Source organism: Synchiropus splendidus, chromosome 2, assembly GCF_027744825.2.
Source record: "Synchiropus splendidus isolate RoL2022-P1 chromosome 2, RoL_Sspl_1.0, whole genome shotgun sequence".
In the NCBI taxonomy this organism is placed as follows: domain Eukaryota; kingdom Metazoa; phylum Chordata; class Actinopteri; order Syngnathiformes; family Callionymidae; genus Synchiropus; species Synchiropus splendidus.
In genome coordinates, this window is record NC_071335.1 from 33,535,439 (window position 1) to 33,552,963 (window position 17,525).

The 17,525-nt window shown below is 41.5% G+C and overlaps 2 protein-coding genes across 2 annotated transcripts; both read left to right on the plus strand.

The window, feature by feature from the left end:
* The first annotated feature begins 417 nt into the window (after positions 1-417).
* Positions 418-3,964, plus strand: LOC128753706 (DNA polymerase subunit gamma-2, mitochondrial-like). Its single transcript, XM_053855676.1, has 8 exons — positions 418-1,027; positions 1,357-1,462; positions 2,378-2,486; positions 2,627-2,812; positions 2,958-3,089; positions 3,182-3,262; positions 3,363-3,463; positions 3,532-3,964. The coding sequence occupies exons 1-8, from the start codon at positions 616-618 to the stop codon at positions 3,695-3,697; spliced, it is 1,293 nt and encodes a 430-aa protein (XP_053711651.1). The 5' UTR covers positions 418-615; the 3' UTR covers positions 3,698-3,964.
* A 124-nt stretch (positions 3,965-4,088) lies between these two features.
* On the plus strand, positions 4,089-14,184 carry LOC128753705 (signal recognition particle subunit SRP68-like). Its single transcript, XM_053855675.1, has 16 exons — positions 4,089-4,251; positions 4,544-4,610; positions 5,034-5,147; positions 5,913-6,108; positions 7,122-7,204; positions 7,294-7,403; positions 8,006-8,085; positions 8,212-8,352; positions 11,507-11,605; positions 11,682-11,743; positions 12,187-12,340; positions 12,417-12,511; positions 12,594-12,723; positions 12,873-12,948; positions 13,026-13,078; positions 13,194-14,184. The coding sequence occupies exons 1-16, from the start codon at positions 4,164-4,166 to the stop codon at positions 13,419-13,421; spliced, it is 1,776 nt and encodes a 591-aa protein (XP_053711650.1). The 5' UTR covers positions 4,089-4,163; the 3' UTR covers positions 13,422-14,184.
* Positions 14,185-17,525: the final 3,341 nt, after the last annotated feature.

A 17,525-nucleotide genomic window follows, 5' to 3' on the forward strand; every position in this document is an offset into this window, starting at 1 on the left:
TCTATCAGTGGTTACTGTATATGTTTTGAGATTGTAGACCGACCATTCCTGTTGGTTATAGAATCTAAAAAAAAAAAGAGTGGTCCATTTTTGCTGGTGTAAGATCCGACCGAGCCGAGTGGGAGCTGCCAAACTCTGCGGAACTTCCAGGATCGCTGGAGCAAACCCGGGTCACTGGGATGTCATAAGACCTCTGGGTCCCTTTTGGCTTTGTAGCCGTTGGTGGTGGGTTTTTTTTTTCTACCTCGAAGAATCTGCTCAACACATAAAAAGTAATTGAATCAACGTTGAACTATCATGTGGTTAAAGCGTTGAATCAACACTGAAGGGGATCGTTGCGCTCAATATTGAAATTTCAACCAATTCTGACGATAAATCGCCATTGAAGGATCAATGTCATCTTGTCTTGTTAATAAAGTTTTATTCAGTAAGCGGAAGTCATGCGACTACATCCGGTTCAGTGAAAGTTGTCAGTTTAAATTTCGGATGTGATCTCCCGTGCCGTATCAATCGGATTGCGACTTTATGAAGTGGCCTATGAAGAGAACTTGCAACAACGACGACGACGACTTGAATATTAAGTTTTACGTGATAAGCGCCGTTATGGTAGTCTAAATGTCCTTTCGGCTCTCCACGTGGTATGTCAACAACGTTCTGTGTCAAACCAGGACGTTGTGTTCGGCCTCGACAACAGACCTTTTGGGCTCCATTAAGTCTCTACAGCAGCTCTTTGTGGATCGGTACTATGTTTCCCCTGGGGTGAGGAATGTGGCTCTGTTCAAAATGGGACTGGCGTGCAACTACGGACCTTTGGGAACAGAGCTCCGGAGCAACCTCCTGAATCAGTGGTGGCTCTCGATGTCCTCTTCCGGCGCGCAGATTTATGGAATAAACACTCTTTGTCGTCACCTGGAGGTGGATGGAGAGAACACGTTTCAAGAGCCAGACGAGATCAGCAGGGAAAAGCTGATGAAGATGACCGGGATCCTTCAAGAATCTCCATCAATGAGGACCAACCTTCTGCAGGGTACAACACTCCACACCACTGATTCAGTTTAGTTGACCAAATGTTACCTTTGTCTCATATTTGTAAGAACATTGAAAAGGTAAAAAAATCTATTGTAATCTAGTGCTGACACGTTCCGCTATTGATATTGATGTATCACTGTAATTATTATGCAGGTCATATTTAAAGTCCAATATTGTATTTTATTTAATTGTATCTGAAATGTGTTATTTAGTAGCTGCACGCAAAAAGAAAATGTAACTCAATTTTCAGTGGCCTGTGTCCATATCTTATCACTGGAGAAACGGAGAACAGCTGCAGGGAGGTTTTATTATATCTTTGGTGCTTAGGTGCCTTGGATCAATTCATCCCTACGTTTGAGCTGATGAATAAGAAGCTCCCCTTTGGCCTGGCTGAGACAGGTACCTGTTTCCAGTCATTGGATGGCTCTGGCTGGTGAGTCCCTCCTTTAACCTTAGGTAGTTTTAATTGTGAGACTAAAAGTACAGTGGTCCTTCGATTTTCGAACGTCCCGGACTTCGAACAAATCAGAGTTCGAAACAAAATTTCGAGATTTTTTTGCTTCTGATTTTGAACAAAAATCCAAAACTCGACCGCCCCCGAAAAAAGCCGGGAAAAACATAACGCGCGGACCGATCAGCTGACCCACGACGCACTTTGTTATTGTGTATAACGCAGCCTCTGTATGCAGACGTGGACCGTAGACCTACATTTACTGACTGTTTTTTCTTCATATTGAAGTGTAAAACCTTTCCTGTCTCCACACTGGACCGTGGTAGAGTGTCACAGGGGAGGTGCTCGCTCTCCACACCTCTGAGGCTGGAGCGTAACACTCCAGGGTTTGATGTCCTGTTGTGGGCTGGAGCTGGGACAGGGATGAGGCGAGTCTGGGACAGAGCGTTACTTGGTTTATGACTTTGTCACAGCCAAACTGCACAGAAGCGCACATTCAGAGCTGGACACGCACCGGGCACCTCTTCACTTCTGGAGAGACGTCACTCACTCGGCAACCCCTCCCACATGCAGCGGCCACACACATAGAGGAACAGCGCACCTGCAGCAGACACTCTACATTCACTCCTACAAAAGCCTATTTTAAGGCCTGGAACGCATTATTTCTTTTTCCATTAATTGTAATAGGAAAAATCGAATCAGATTTCGAACAATTCGCTTCTCAAACGGCCGTCTGGAACGGATTGTGGTCGAGAACCGAGGTGCCACTGTACAAAGAAACAAAACTGAATGCACTAAAAGGCCCATCTATAGTAAGCATTTATAATAGACTCCCCCACTTTATATCTGCAGCAACATTTGTTGATAGTACCACTGTATTTTTCTCTTTGTTTTTAGTAATTTAGCAGAGGTCACCCAGGCATCTCTGGTGTGGTTTTGCTCTCCCCGTACCTCATCCCAGTGGCTGGATCACTGGGCTCGTCACAGGCTGAAATGGTGGAGGAAGGTACGTGCCTCCGGAGGCTGCACTCTTTCTTCCCATGAATTCGATTAATCTCTGAACATTTTTAAAACATTACGGATTTCTTAGAGTTGATTTGCTTATTTTGATGCCATAGACCACTTACTTGATCTGGTTCTCCTCAGTTCGCTCTGTCTCCATCCGACTTCAGCTCCAGTGACGTCAAAGAGCAAGATCTTGAAGTAGCTGCATCTCGTGGCATTCAGATATCCTACAACTTCCCATGGGGTCAAGAACCAATAGAGTTGCTGTGGAGTAGAGGAGATACAGAGCTATTGCAGATGCACAAAGGAAACCGCTCAAAACTGCATGTGTGTGTTTCTATTTTATTTTGTGTTGAAAATGCCTAACATTTGCACTGACTAATGGTGTGCATCGCATCATACCTGCTTCTCTTTTTATATATATTTCTGGTTTTACAATGTGAATTATTTAACTGTTGAAAACCCATTTTAGTGTCGTGATGGGCGCAAAACAGTGCCTCATGTGATCGCAGTATCTGGAAACATGGACCGTGGATTGCTGGCCTTCCTGTCTAACTCACTCCTCAGGAGAGAAGACACCAAACAGAGACTGCAGCAGCGAAAGGTGACATTTTACACTTGAGCACAGTTTTCAAATATGTTATGATATGATGGAAACAATACCATGTTGTTGCTCAATGTTAAACATTTATTCAGGTCCTGAGATTGCATCCCCTTTTGGCTCCAGTGAAAGTGGCGCTAGATATCAACAGGGGACCAACAGTGGAGCTAAGACGGGTGAGTAAAGATTCAATTGTCATGGATTCAAATCAAGCTAATATAATGAAAGTGAATTGTGAATCTTAATGTATTTAATAAATATAACCTTTTTTTGTAGGTTTGTGCTGGACTTCTGCAAGAATTTTTGGAGGCGAAAATTTCTGCTTGGCCTGGCTATCTTGAAACTGCGCCAACATCCATGGAGCAGCTCACCACCAAGTAAAAGACTTTTTATTATTGTTATTGTAACTGGGGCTTCCTCAATACTGCTTCCTTACTTTCCTCAGGTATGATGAGATGGGAGTACTTTTTACCATCCTGATCAGTGAGAACACACTGGAGAGTGGCCTCCTTCAAGTGCGGAGCCGAGACACCACCATCAGAGAGACCATGCACATTTCTGAGGTCAAGAACTTCATCTCTAGATACATTACCGCTGCAGATAACATCTAAACGGATTCTGGAGAATAGCTATAGTAAGAAAAAAAAAGAAGTTGTGAAAGTGATTGGTTGAGTTTTATTAACTGTTATTTATATTAAAAATAAACACAAATAATCAAATCAAATCCTGTTTGTCCCCTTTGTCTTTATATCTGTTCTTTAAATTATTGTTAATTACATTTTAAACATGTTATCTCAGAAAAGAAAGCATTACAGGTCAAAAGGGCACGTACACAATCGGAGTTACAGTCACCGCGCCATCAGAAACCGTTAAATAAGTTCTATGGAAGTTGTTCTGCAAGCAGCTAGTAGGGTCAACATGTATAATGCTTCACGATGCACTGCCGTGTACTTCACATGTTCTCGCGGGAGTTCAACGATTGACTGAGTTATCGCGAGACGAAACGTCGCCCCTCCTACCTCGTCCTGGGCTCTTCTGAGCATGTGTGTGAGCAGATTTAGCTGCTAGCTTTGAAAGATGGCCACAGAGAAGCCCAACGACTCCAAAGTTTCCCTTTCGGATGACAACAAAGAAAATTCCCCCGATGGGAGTCTGGGGCTGGAAAGTATCCTTGAGAATGTGTCGTGTGTAAAAATGTATTTCGAGATAGATCCAGCAACTTATGTGAACCTTCTTGCTGCCTCGCTTAGGGGGTGTCGTTAGCCTGCGTTGTTAGGCTACGTGTCATACAGAAAAGCTACCAGTGGCAAGCTTGGCTCTAGTGAGGTTTGGAAAATAATCTTAGTCGCAACACGAGTGTAATTCAGCAATAACCATGTAGACACGCCGAGTTGTTTTTCTGAAACGAATTATTGGTGTTTAATGAACTCAAGATTGTCCCTTAACATTCAAACCAGTCTTGCAGATTATAAAAGAGTCCCAGCAACAACATGGACTCAGACATGGAGACTATCAAAGATACAGGTGAGCTTCCCCTTGTCATGTACGTGTGGACGGATTGGTTATTGGAATGCGTGTTTCTTTTTTCTTCTCTACTTGGCTGTATCCTCAGTCTTGTGTGAGTGGTGGTTGTATCGTCATGCTTCTTCTTGCAGTCGACGTTTACAGCTGTGAGATAAAACGACACAAATTTCAATAGTCCTCTTTCGTTTGAGGACCATTCAAGCCTTATGTTGCATGGAGACAATGTGACTGTACTAATAGGTATCATTTTCAGTTGTGTTTTAAAATGCATACGAGCCAATCTAACTCTAATACTGATGTTACAAAAAAAATGTCACTGTCAAATGCTTTGACTCTGTCTCTGAATGAGGGTTCTGTGCTAGTTCCTTACAATACCATTTACAGTATAAACAATCTTAGGAATTAATAACTGTTTGTTTCCAGGGGCTATTGTTCTCGTCGTCTTCGACGACTACGGAAAACTCTGGGATTTAAGATGGGGAACAGGCACAAATATACTGGCAAAAAAATAACTGAAGACATACTTACTGACAGCAGGTAAGTCATGAATGTTCTGATGTGATTCATAAGCTGTATAAGATAATGTGTGTAATTCATACACAAACAACTTAAGCTTGCACTGATCGATCTCCACCAATGTCATTGATTTAGCATGAGAGGCAAAATTACGCAATAGGCGAAAATGTACTCCCTTTTTTGAGAACAAACCTTTCTACCAATCTCATCTTCCACAGTCATCCTCCACACGTGTCAGTGAACATATTCTAGTGACGCTGGAACCAGGTTTTAAAAGTTGAAAGAAGTCTTTTATTAAAGACAGATATGCTGCCGGACATCAGCACCAACATTCCTCCCAAAAACCCTTCCCAGTCATGATGCATTCATGGACTTTAGGAAATATGCGCGTCAGTGTGGCTTTGATACACAGTTGCCGACTCACCTCCCTGCTCACTGGTCAAGCTAAAGATAGCGTGAGCTACTGGTTGTGCACTTCTGGTTAACTGAGCGGTGAGAAGCACAAAGCCACAGCAACAAAACTCATGGAATTCATGGCTGTTGGTTGCTAGCATTTCACTAGTTAAGGATCAAGTACTGCAGTGCCTGAGCCCTGAATATGACATGTTAGAAACTCAAGAGAACTCTAAGAGCAAATCAAAGTTTAATATGTCATTGAAAAACTCCATAAGCCTGGACAAAATTAAGTCATTGAAGTTCAATGATGATTCAAAGAAAAAAAAAAAAGACTACTTTCATTATTAATGTAGAGTTTGAAGAATAAATAACATGCCCATGTTGTTTTAGGTATCTTTTGTTGGTTTTGATGGAGGCAGAGCGCGCATGGAGCTACGCCATGCAGTTGAAGCAAGAGGCCAATACGGAGCCGCGGAAGCGATTTCACCTGCTGGCTCGTCTCAGGAAGGCAGCCAAGCACGGTGAAAAGCTGGAAAAGTTATGCGAGAGCCACAGAGTCGATGCCAAGACCAAACTGGAGGCACAGGTACGTCAGAGACTCTGCATGTGTTCACATGGTCAGTCACTTATTCTGCAAACATTCTCCCCTATAATAGCATGGGCATGGCGACCTGGTAATGGCACCGCTAGCTGGGCCCAAAAAAATGTCATGCTCAAACCCCAAGCTGGGTACACAGCACATTCATTCAGAAATCGCAAATCATGTACCTTTCGAAGCTTCTATGCAGGGCTTCAGCAAGAGAAGTCAACCTACGTTGTTGCCAAGTAACAATTTGAGAGCACAGGCATATCATGGGCTGTATTTGGTTTGCTTCTACCTTGCAACATATGGTGCTTATAAGATCATTCTGCTTCAGTAATTCTTAAAGTACAATACAGGGTTACATGTTGTTCTTCAATATTGTTCTACATTTAAATTCTCACTTGTGTTCAGACATATATCTGAAGTGTTGATTCAATATTATCATGACATAGCATGATGATGGATCACATTCATTCTGTAAATAGTTGTCTCTCTCACTTAAGTTTCAAATATATAACTTTTTCATGAAATGGCTATCATGGTTATTAGTTACTCTTTAAAATAGGGAACACATATTGTCAATCAAGCTGCTTATTAACCGTTTATAATCGATAATTATGGTGTTGTGTAGAGTGAACTTTCAGTGACCATTTCAGGGCAAAATATAGTTTGTCTAAACAGGATGCAAATAACTACTTGGGAATATGTTGCTAATACTCATATGAATAAGTATTTATTTATTGATGGTAATGTACTGTATGTTCCCTAACATAGGGAGGGGGTGGCGTTCATCTCATTCAGCCGTGGCAAAGAGTCTTATTCTGCTTGAAATCAGTCTACCAAGATGACCTTATCCCACTGGGCCGCTGCTGCCATCCCACATGCCCCATCCGTTTTAGGGTTTTTGCAGTGGCCTGAAAAAAAATTTATACTGTGCCACAGTCTTTGATGTTGATTAGCCTCCATCTGAAAGGGATCCCAGGCACATTCACAGACGTTTCTTGTTTGAACTGCAGGCCTACACTGCGTATCTGACCGGAATGGTTGAGTTTGAGCTACAGGAGTGGAAAAAAGCAATGGAAGCTTTCAACAAGTGCAAGTAAGGTTTTCATTTTTTTCTATTCTTGTGAACAGAAAATGTAATATATTGACATAATTGTGCAATTTTTTTTTTTTGCTTATTGTCAGAACCATCTACGAGAAGCTTGCCAGTGCATTCACGGAGGAGTTGGTGGTACTTTACCGTCAGCGCGTGGATGAGATATCGCCCAACATCCGCTACTGTGCTTACAATATTGGTCAGTCATTGCCTGTCACGTATCTTTACATCAGGGGTCTCCAACCCAATCTTTTGACTGCTACTTTTGCACTGAAGCGAATACAGTAAAGATTATTCACTGGACTCACTTGCATACCGAAGGAAGGCTCAGGTTTTTCACTACATTTCTCCCTTTTTGCATCATCATCTGTGAGGGGCTGTTTGTACTAGTTGAGCAGGTTGGCCACTTCAAATGATGACTTTGGTTGTTTTTAATGGAAAAAAAAATCATCTGGCAGATTTGAGCTTTGAGTCCCAGTGCGAGGAATTTTAACTGTAATATAGTCTTAAGAGTGTTGACTTCTAAAGTAGCCTTATTTAGTCTGTACCTGTCAGTGTAATCACAGTAGACTTGTAGTGTGTGCTGTTGTTTTAATATCCTCCTCAGAAAACATCAAAATTTGGCATTTCTAAAGGGTGAAAGATTTTATTTATGCCTTCAGTATGTTCTATAACTACGCCGGGAATTGTGCCAGTACTACCAGTATAAATGCCTGCAGCTCTTTTTTTATGTCCCAGACAGACCAGTCAGCTTGAATCTGTAAATCATGAAAAGTCAAACTTTTCTGCTTCTTTGTTCAGGTGACCAGAATGCCATCAACGATTTGATGCAGATGAGACTTGCCGGTGGTGGTGGAGGCATGATGGCAGAAAAGCTGGAGGTGAGGAGGCCGGCCTTTATGTCCATAATGTATTATGCTTTTGGCATTCATACTTGCACATTGTCGACTTGAAAGGCCCCAATTTTCTGGGACTCCACATTGAAGCGGTTCATCTCTGTTTTCCAGTCCCTAATCACTCAGGCCAGAACCAAGCAAGCTGCCACCATGAGTGAGGTGGAATGGCGGGGCCGGATTGTGCCCGTCAAGAACGACAAGGCCAGAGTCTTCTTGCTGGGCCTTGCTGACAATGAGGCTGCTATCGCTCAGGTCAGTCATTGCAAGTCCAAAAAGTCGCCTTGTTGCCGCAGAATCTTTTTAAATAGTCTAAAAACTCGTTTAAATGCAAAACCTGTCGTCCAAGATAGTGTACTTTGGCAGATCTTCCACAAGAGGGCATCAATATTTAATCTCTAATGACCCATGAGATGTATCCATGCTTTTTTCAGTGGGTGGCGCACTTCTCTTAGCTTTTTTTTTTCCTCCACATCACTTGACTTGTTTGATTTGTGCCACGTGTCGCTCCTCCAGTCCCTGTAGCTGGAGGTTCAGCACACCCTGAGGTAACACCCATCACACCCAGAGCCACTCAGGTCTGTGGCATGCAGCCTTTCTTATCACACAACTGCATTCTGTGCATTTCTGCCACACACAAAGGCAGCACCACACCCAGCTGGTGTTCCTGTCTTCTTGTCTCTTTAAATATTTAAAGGCAGTTTTGTCCATCTTGCTGCAGAAGCAGGAGCAGCAGGTTTTCAGTGGTAGCTTTTTTTATTTTGCTTCCTTCTTGGTGTTGAACACTGAATTTTAAACTTGTCTGGTAACACCGCTGGCAAGTGCACAGTTTTTTCTCAATTGTCCTTCGAATCAGTTCTTTTTTCTGAAGAGAGAATCAAGTTGAGCCAGCTCGGCGAGTCATTGCCAGGGTGTTGGTTCCAGTCTGTGGCAATTGGTATCATGAGCCCTCTGCAGTGATGTCAAAAGAGCAAGAACCAATGATTTTCAAGTGGAATTTTGTCGGAACATTCGAACTCTTTGTACCTCCCTAAGGAATTACTTTCCTCAGGTTGTCATTAGTTTTCCTCAGCCTGTGCTTGAAAGTTTTGAATAGTGCTTCTTTTCGACCTTTTTTGACCAATATATTAAATCTATGATTTTCGAATAATCCTGAGAAATTAGCTTGTGAATTTTGAGAAAATCTGTGTTGTTGAAGCCTAAGTAGTTACAAATAAATGACTTTGGCGTTGACATAGGACCAAAAAAATTTTTCACCTTCTTGTATCACTTAGATTATTTATTTTTATTTTTTATTATTTTTTATTATTATTTTATTTTTATTATTTTTTATTATTTTATTATTATTTATCTATCTATTTATTTTTGGACATTTCGTTTTGTTTTTGGAAACTGGAGGCCTCAGACCGAAATTTCGTTGCCATCATATAGTAATATGTTTTGTGCAATGACAATAAAGAAAGTCTAAGTCTAGATGCAACTGTGCAAAAGCCTCTTCAGTGATGCACAGGCCATAAAATAAAATAATTATCTTTTCTGCAATATGTTGAGTTTTGGTTGAAGTGTGGTGCAATCCAACTCTCTGGTGTACACTTCTTTAACACCCTTTTGTGGCTTCATGTCAAGAATACAGTCAAGTGGTTGAAAAGGTTGTAGCTAACTTAATGTTTTTCTTGCTTTAAAAGCAAAATAATGGAAGTCCTGTACTTCTACTACTCTACTACTGCGTTTTACTGTTTATGCCATTGAGGTAATTTCCAAAACCCTGAGTGCATTTAGCTTAGCCTGGACCCCTTTTAAAGAGCAACTTATGTCCAAGTCCAACTCTCCTTACTCATGCATGTTTCCAATGTTGAATTCCTCCTCTCCATGATGCAGTCAGTCTCATCATGATGCTGCTCCGTTTTCAAGTTACTGCTTTATAAAGTTCTCCATCATCTGAAATTTCGGTGAACCAGAGGTTACAAAAGCAGAACCCAATGTGACGGTACATTGTGTCCTGTGCTGCTCAGAACCCGCCCACCTTTTAGGTATACCGAGCCGCGGTTGAGACATGTCAGATCAAATCAGAGATGTACAGTAGTGCCTCAGTCATGCTAGTGAGTTCAGCATTTTGCATTGTTTATGATCTTAACCCCTGTGTTATTATGGTGTTGTGATGTTACGGTGACATCATAGACCACCACCTCCCCCTTCTCTGGTCCATGGAAGCAGGGTCTCTGCATATGTTTAATCTGTAAACAGCACTGTACACAGCGCGCGGACAGGGCGGTGTGCTGAGGAGAATGTGGGACTTTGGCTGCGAGTGATTTTAACTTTAAGTGTGGAGTTCAGTGCAGCAACCAGCTCCTGTTTCATCTGGCTAGTGGTCAGCAAAGGTGGCCTGAAGGTTTCCACCTGGCCAATCACGGCAGAGTAGGCGTGGCTAGAAGAATGAGATTTCAGATGGCGGGAAACAAAGCTTTTGATGGGTGGGGCTGGTGCACATTTTCCAATGTAAATATTCAGTTTTTACAAGCAGGAAGATAATGCTCTTTTCAGTTGGACTCCAATATCATTTTTATAAGTTCGTTTAATAGTTTGTCTTTAAATGATTAATGTTTATATACGGTATATTTCATTATTTTTCTCTTGACTACCTTGTCTGATTTTTCTCTTCCTCTTTCTTCACTTTATTGTTTTCCATCCTTCTTACATTCTCTTTGGATCTTGTTGTATCAGCTTCTAGTTCACCTGTAATTTTCTAAATCACATTTGGAGGATAATGTTCTCTCCATAGTGTGTTTGATGGGAGAACCTTCTGCTTCTCCTTGATCTAATTTCTTCTCCTGCTCTCTTCCCCATCATGTTCTGGTTTTCCCTCCGCTCCTAAGATTACATTTAGGTTTTCCTAAATATGTTTTATTCATGTGAGTGTGGCAAAACTGCCTTAAGATGTTGATCTATGTAAAATATTCAGCACTTTATTTTTTAGAAATGTGATGCTAATGTAGCGGATACATTGCAGAAAGAAGGGAGTGTTTGCATCAGAGTGGTGGTGAAAGATAAGCATGAGTGAGAAACATGTCAGCTTCAAATATTTGAGCCTTAAACCCGAGTGACTGTGTGCTGATGAGTTGTGTGGAGGAATGCTCCTACACCTTGCTGGGCCACATACTTTACCTCAAGTTGACACAGTTGCATTCTTCATCTGTAAAGTGAAGCTCTTCGTATGAATTTACTATGTCTCATTATTACATTTATGATAGTGTTTCCAGTGATAGCTGTGTCAGTGAAGTGTGCGTCTCAAAGTCATGGCTGTGCTTCAAGTTTCTTTTATGTTTTGCGAATAAGATAAGTTTCACATTTTTTTCCATTTGTCTTCACAAAGATACATGATTTACATTGAGTTTCACTGTGTTTTATCCAGGCAGCCAATGAGGAGACCAAAGAGCATCTATACGAGACTCTGCTGGCTGAGTGCAGAGACACCATCCAGTCTGTGAAGGAAGAGCTCAAGAGTGAAGCTGTATGTAGCTCCACTCCACATGGCTTCTCACTTCACTGTTGATATTGTCATCAAATGTTCTTTTTTTTCACTATAGAAGCGAGAGAGGAGCGCAGAGGGAGACAATGGAAAAGTGTCCAATATGCAGTTCCTGCACAGGTTGGTCGAGTGGCGAACAAAGACACTCCTTACACCATTTCTTTACTGAAATACATTTCTAACAAAAAAAATGATTCCTCGCAGATAAATAAACTTCTGCAAGAAAGTTGCCTCTCAAAATAGTATGCAGATTATCCTGATTTGATCTTCATGAATTCATGGCTGCCCAAAACAAGTTGGAAATGTTGAAATGCACCTCCTTGTTGGTCCATGTTTCCGGTTGTGGTTGACTTTCTTTTGTTTTCGGTGACATGAGCTCATGTCTGAGGCAGGTTATTTCAGCCCCTTTTAGTTGTGGAAGCTCCTTAACATGGGTAGCTACCTGTGACAAATCACTCTGGACCCCTCAGTGGAAACATGCCATTTGTAGTCTTGACTCCAACGATGGAATCTATGCCTGGACTCCTCAGTTTCCTTTCTAACAAGTTGGCCTCTTCTCTCAGTTACCTGACCTACATCAAGCTGTGCACTCTGGTGAAGAGGAATGAGAGTATGGCCCACACACTTCAGGCCAAGCTCAAGGAACCTGAAGTGGATGAGACCAAGAGGGGACCCCGTCCACAGGACCTTATCCGCCTCTACGACATCATCCTGCAGGTCTGAACTTTACATTTCTTCTTCATTCTGGTTGTTTACAAGGAAAGGAAGCAACCAAGATGTGGTTCCTCTTCAGAGTCTGGCTGAATTGGCCGTGCTGCAGGGCTTGGAGGAAGATCACACCTTTCAGAAGGAAGTGTCCCTCAAAACTCTGGTCTATAAGGCCTACAGGTTGGTTGTGGTCTGCTTCATATTGGTGATTTTAGGTTTTTAGGTTTTAAGTGAGCTTTCTTGAACCTTGTTTGTGTCACAGGTGTTTCTTCATCGCCCAGTCCTATGTGCTGGTGAAGAAGTGGAGTGAAGCTCTTGTGCTTTATGAGCGAGTGTTGAAGTATGCCAAGGACGTTCAGTCCAAGTCCAAGAACTTCAATAACAGCCTCAAGGTTGGTTCAACTTTAGTTATTACTTGAGTGAAATGTTTCATTTAAGCACAAACAAACTATTGTATAAATGAAGTCCTTGTGAATAAACAATTTCTCATTCTGGGAGTATATGGTGCGGCAGTCTGTTATTATTTGTCCTGCGTCTCCAGGATCTCCCTGATGTTCAGGACCTTATTGCTGAGGTCAATGCTGAAAAGTACTCCCTTCAAGCTGCTGCGATTTTAGGTGAGAGGGTTTCCTTCAGTGACTTCTCAAGCTGCACCATGGGATATATGAAGTCCTGAAATCTGTTACTATTCTAGATACTGAGGAGATGGCTGAAGTCCCTGCTCCACAGCAAGTGAAAGACAACAGGGTAAGATTTACACCCCAAAACACTCCTTCGAAAGTGGAGCGTTCTATATGAAATGCCGGAGTCAGACGTGAACATGACTGACTAGATCATCATTCTTCTCATCCCCCCTCTCCAGCCTCTGTGTGACCGCTTGGACACTTTCCATCTGGACTCCACTCTTGTTGGGAAGCAGCCCAATCTGGTTCAGTTCCCTCCGGATTTCCACCCAATTCCCTGCAAGCCCCTGTTCTTTGACCTGGCTCTGAACCACGCAGCGTTCCCACCGCTGGATGACAAAGTGGAGCAGAAGGGCAAGGGAGGTCTCACCGGCTACATCAAGGGCATCTTCGGCTTTGGCAGCTAAATCCAGTCCCAGACTTCTGCTACATTTCCTCAGATTTCAAGCTCAACAGTCAACCCTACTTGAACGGCTGTTTTGACTATCTTTAGTGCCTACAAAGCGAGATGATGGTTCTAAAGGTTGGGAGTTGGAAGTAGCGAATATCAATATGGGATGGGTCTCTAAACAGTCTGTGCCATCATTAGTATCGTGTACAAGACATCTGGCCCTCATTTCTTTTGTTTTTATTTTGGGGTGGATTAGCTTAATTTAAAATTCTCAATTGTTAAGAAATTTTTAAAAGAAGGCGTCATACTGCATCTGTCACTCTTCACTCTTAAAGACTGGATGCTCTTTATTATGGCAAATCTTTCTACTTAAACTGAACTGTCCTGTTAAGTGGAAAACCGCCAACAAGCACCATGCATTTTTGGGTCTGTCGTTTTCAAGAACACACAACAGGGAACTGGAGAATCATGGATGTTTGTTATCCCTAAATAGCTGCTGGGACCTTAATGTTGAAGAGTTGTCTTACAATTCCAATTAATAAAATACCTCTGCATGTTCAGTCAATTTTGACTTTTTTTTTTTCCTCAATGTAAAATCAAGAAACATGTTTAGATTACTGCAAAAAAAGTAAATTTAGATGGCTAACTTTTTCTGCCCCCTCTGTCATTTGGAAAGTGGCTGAAATGACCACAAACGCTATTTAATTGTGTAATACCAAGTGCGAAAGCTGAAGGAACTGTATGATTAATCTTGTTTTCTGTCCAATTATTAAAAATATTTTCACCAAAATATGTGAGCCATTTTCCTTTGGTCAGTTTTATCTGTCAGTGCTGCTGGGCTTTGCTGAAGTGAAGCAGGAAGCAGGTGTAAGTGTGTGACTGCGGCGGGTGTGTGGGTGCGTAGGATGCCTGAGCAGGGTGTGAGGACACTCTCATTTACTCAGCGAATCAATTATATCAGGTATGAGTAACAACATAGGTGTGCTCAATCGCATGACATTATTATGCATTTTCAAAGTCAACACACTTGCAATATGTCCTGTCTTAAATTGGTCTTTCTTTGACACTCCACTGCTTGCATGCTTTTGTTACACCAAGAGTTTTCCACCCGGAAGAAGATATCACTGTGAAGGTTCAGTTAAACTGAATAGTCATTGGCTCTTCATATGGGAAGTGTTTTTTATTGTGATGTTTCTGTTCCTACTTGACATCCACAGAGTAAATGAGGGGAGAAACGGATCAATAAGGTTAAAAATCTACACTATTTAATCTAAAAATTGGAAAAGAAAATGGTTGAACTTTACTGAGAATGCAGGGTGGCAGAATTTGTAAGATGAAGTGAGACAACCTCATGTTGTTTTGACTTCCCCTCGTTTCCTCTGTTAGTCTGTTAGGAATTTGTTAACAGATTAGTTCAGCGGAGGTCTTTGTGTTTGCCTGCACAAAATCAAACCTGCGGATGTTTGTAATTCCACAGAGAAAGGAGCCTTTAACACTAGGAGACTAGGCCACATATCATGCTTCTTCACATGGGTTTATCTATTAAAGATTGTTGTTTTTATTTCATTTTTCATAGCAGTGTTTTGGGGTTTTTTTTCACTTTACAATAACAGGTCATAACAGACTCATGGAGTATTTATTCATGCTTTAATGTTAATGCTATTAATGCTAGATGAGGTTGTTGCTCAATATCAACTTTTGTTTCTAACAAAGTCGTCATTTTCCATTCATTAATTCCAAATATTACTCAAAACTGATGTGATTTGGGGAAAAAATGCCTGAAGCTACTGAAGCTAAATGGTTAGCTTGGAGCACCGGCTTCAGACATTTTAGCATTTAGCTAGCTCGCTGATCCTCTGGTGAAGGTTTACCAAGCAGGTTGGTCTGAACTGTTTTTGTCAGTTTGTCTTGTTTTGTTTGCCAATATTTATGTGGGCGCCAAGTAAGTGTGACTTGTCTGGGCTTTGTTGAAGTGGTCGAAGCTGTGAATACTGCTAAAATGCTACATCTGCAAACAGTTTCAAGTGCCAGGAAGAAACCCATTAAACTATGAGATCTTCCAAAGTTTTCCTCCAAACATTGTTGATATCTTTTCTGTTTTTCTTTATCCATAACTTTTACTGCAGTAGTCTTTGGATTGGATTGGATTTTGCACAACTTAGTGGCCTTAAGTTCTATTCAGAGAGTGCCATTTTGAATGTGCTCATCACATAAGTGTTATGCAAACTGAAACAAGCCATTAAACAACAAATAAAGTTTTGTATTCTTTTCTCCAGCCATGTCATCTCTCTATCCTGGATCTGCCCTGCAGTCACGCTCCAGCTGGAACCCTCCTGACTGACACTTGATGCAGGCACAGCTGGGACGGCCCAGCTCCTTTTCCCTTCCGGTCCATTGGATTATTTGCTGTAGAAGTCGTCCCTCTGACCAGGCCTGTGCACAGTCCTTTTTGAGAGGCTGCAGCTCGGGGCAGGAAAAAATGTTTGTGATTTTTCCTTCAGCACGCATATTGTTTCTGTTTGTAAACTTAAAACAAAAAAAGTAAACAGTCTTCGAAAGTGCGTGGGCAAAAACTGACAAGCTGACATAGTATCTGTTCTTCCAGACAGGTGGACGCACCCATCAAAAGACTGTACGGATTAGAACAGTTCTCTCTCCATCAGAGAAAGCTGCTGGGTGGCATTCCATCCAGAATTGTTGGACGGCTGCTGAGAGACGCCTGCGTTCTCGATGACTCAGGTCCCTCAGTGCTACAATGGAAATGATTGCTCCAGTTAAATCATTTAGTCGTTGAAGATATTCCTGCAATATAGAAGGTATGGTGGGATACATTCTCTTTCAGCCAATGCTTGATGCAGACATGATTTGACCCACTCATAATAGCAAGTTAAACTGTATAAGCAGCAAAACAGAGTAAACTAGAAAAGCACCCAGAGAGCGCAAACCTCCGCCACGCCACGCCACACCAGCAAAGACAAAGTGCCAAAATGACATTTTTTTTGGATCTAAATGCTATACTGGCATAAATGCCAAACATATTAAAGAATGCTTTAAAGAATTCCAGTGTATATACGGTAAGCCAGATCACCCCAAAATTTTAGCTATTATTCCTTGTCCGATTTCACATATTTCTGGAACATTTCCTCCAATTTCCAGTTATTTTAAATACGGACAAACAGCATTTAAAACATGATCAAGATGACACATATTTTGTCTCTCTTTTTTTTTGGTCACAGGTGAGGAGCTCCATGATCCGAGCCACCAGGATGATCTTACTCCTTATTAAAGTGTGGACCCCAAGGTCAGTAGTCATGTTTGTCTATTATTGTTGTTACTATTATTGTCCATGTTGCCACTTCCTAATTATGTTACTGTCCAATCTTTTGAAACATTATCCAGTTTGTGAAATTAATAAGGGGACGTTTGAGTAAAAGCCTTGATAGTGATGTCTTTCTGATAGTGGAGACTATTTGCTAGTGTAGTCTACAGGGCGTCCAGTAAGTTAGGACGTAAGAGGGAAGGTAAGAAACACAACGTCAAATATCTTTATTATGATTAGGTTTTATTCAAACTCTTTGTTCCTTTTACAAAGTCATGCTACATCTATGAAAGAAAAAAAAGAACAGTTAATATTGAATTTAAATAAATGAAAAAATCACTAAGTCATTCTGTGTGTCCAGACTTTTTTCTCCCTCGGTAGATCAAGCATGGCTTTGTCAAAGGAAGATAGCGTTGCGCATGTACTCCAAGTTGTATTAATACTGAAGATAGTGTTTGCAGTTGTATTCTTACCTATGTATCCAGACCTAACCGACACAATGTAGTCCCATGTAGCACACACAGTTCTGGATTTGGACACAGTCACCCATCTCCAGGAATTTCTGTGAGTTCAAGTGGAAGCAGCTAGTTCTCTGTTAGCCCAGAGTGGTGTGGATAATTTGATTCTCTGTATTTGCAGCGTCGCAAGTGTGTTATCGCTCATTGGATGGATCACTAAACCCTCGTGAGCAGGAAACACTAGGGCTTATACATCGCTGCATGAACTTGAGTCTTCACTCTTGAAGCGTTCATCAACTGCCGCAGAAACAAGGCCAAATTATGCAAAGATTTTGTTCATCCT

Bases quoted from the DNA above. Each gene is read 5' to 3' on its own strand.
- LOC128753706 (XM_053855676.1), top strand. From the start codon at position 616: ATGTCCTTTCGGCTCTCCACGTGGTATGTCAACAACGTTCTGTGTCAA. The intron at 3,090-3,181 runs GTGACATTTTAC...ACATTTATTCAG, and splicing joins AGAGACTGCAGCAGCGAAAG to GTCCTGAGATTGCATCCCCT. The intron at 3,464-3,531 runs GTAAAAGACTTT...TACTTTCCTCAG, and splicing joins ATGGAGCAGCTCACCACCAA to GTATGATGAGATGGGAGTAC.
- LOC128753705 (XM_053855675.1), top strand. From the start codon at position 4,164: ATGGCCACAGAGAAGCCCAACGACTCCAAAGTTTCCCTTTCGGATGAC. The intron at 7,205-7,293 runs GTAAGGTTTTCA...GCTTATTGTCAG, and splicing joins GAAGCTTTCAACAAGTGCAA to AACCATCTACGAGAAGCTTG. The intron at 8,353-11,506 runs GTCAGTCATTGC...TGTTTTATCCAG, and splicing joins ATGAGGCTGCTATCGCTCAG to GCAGCCAATGAGGAGACCAA.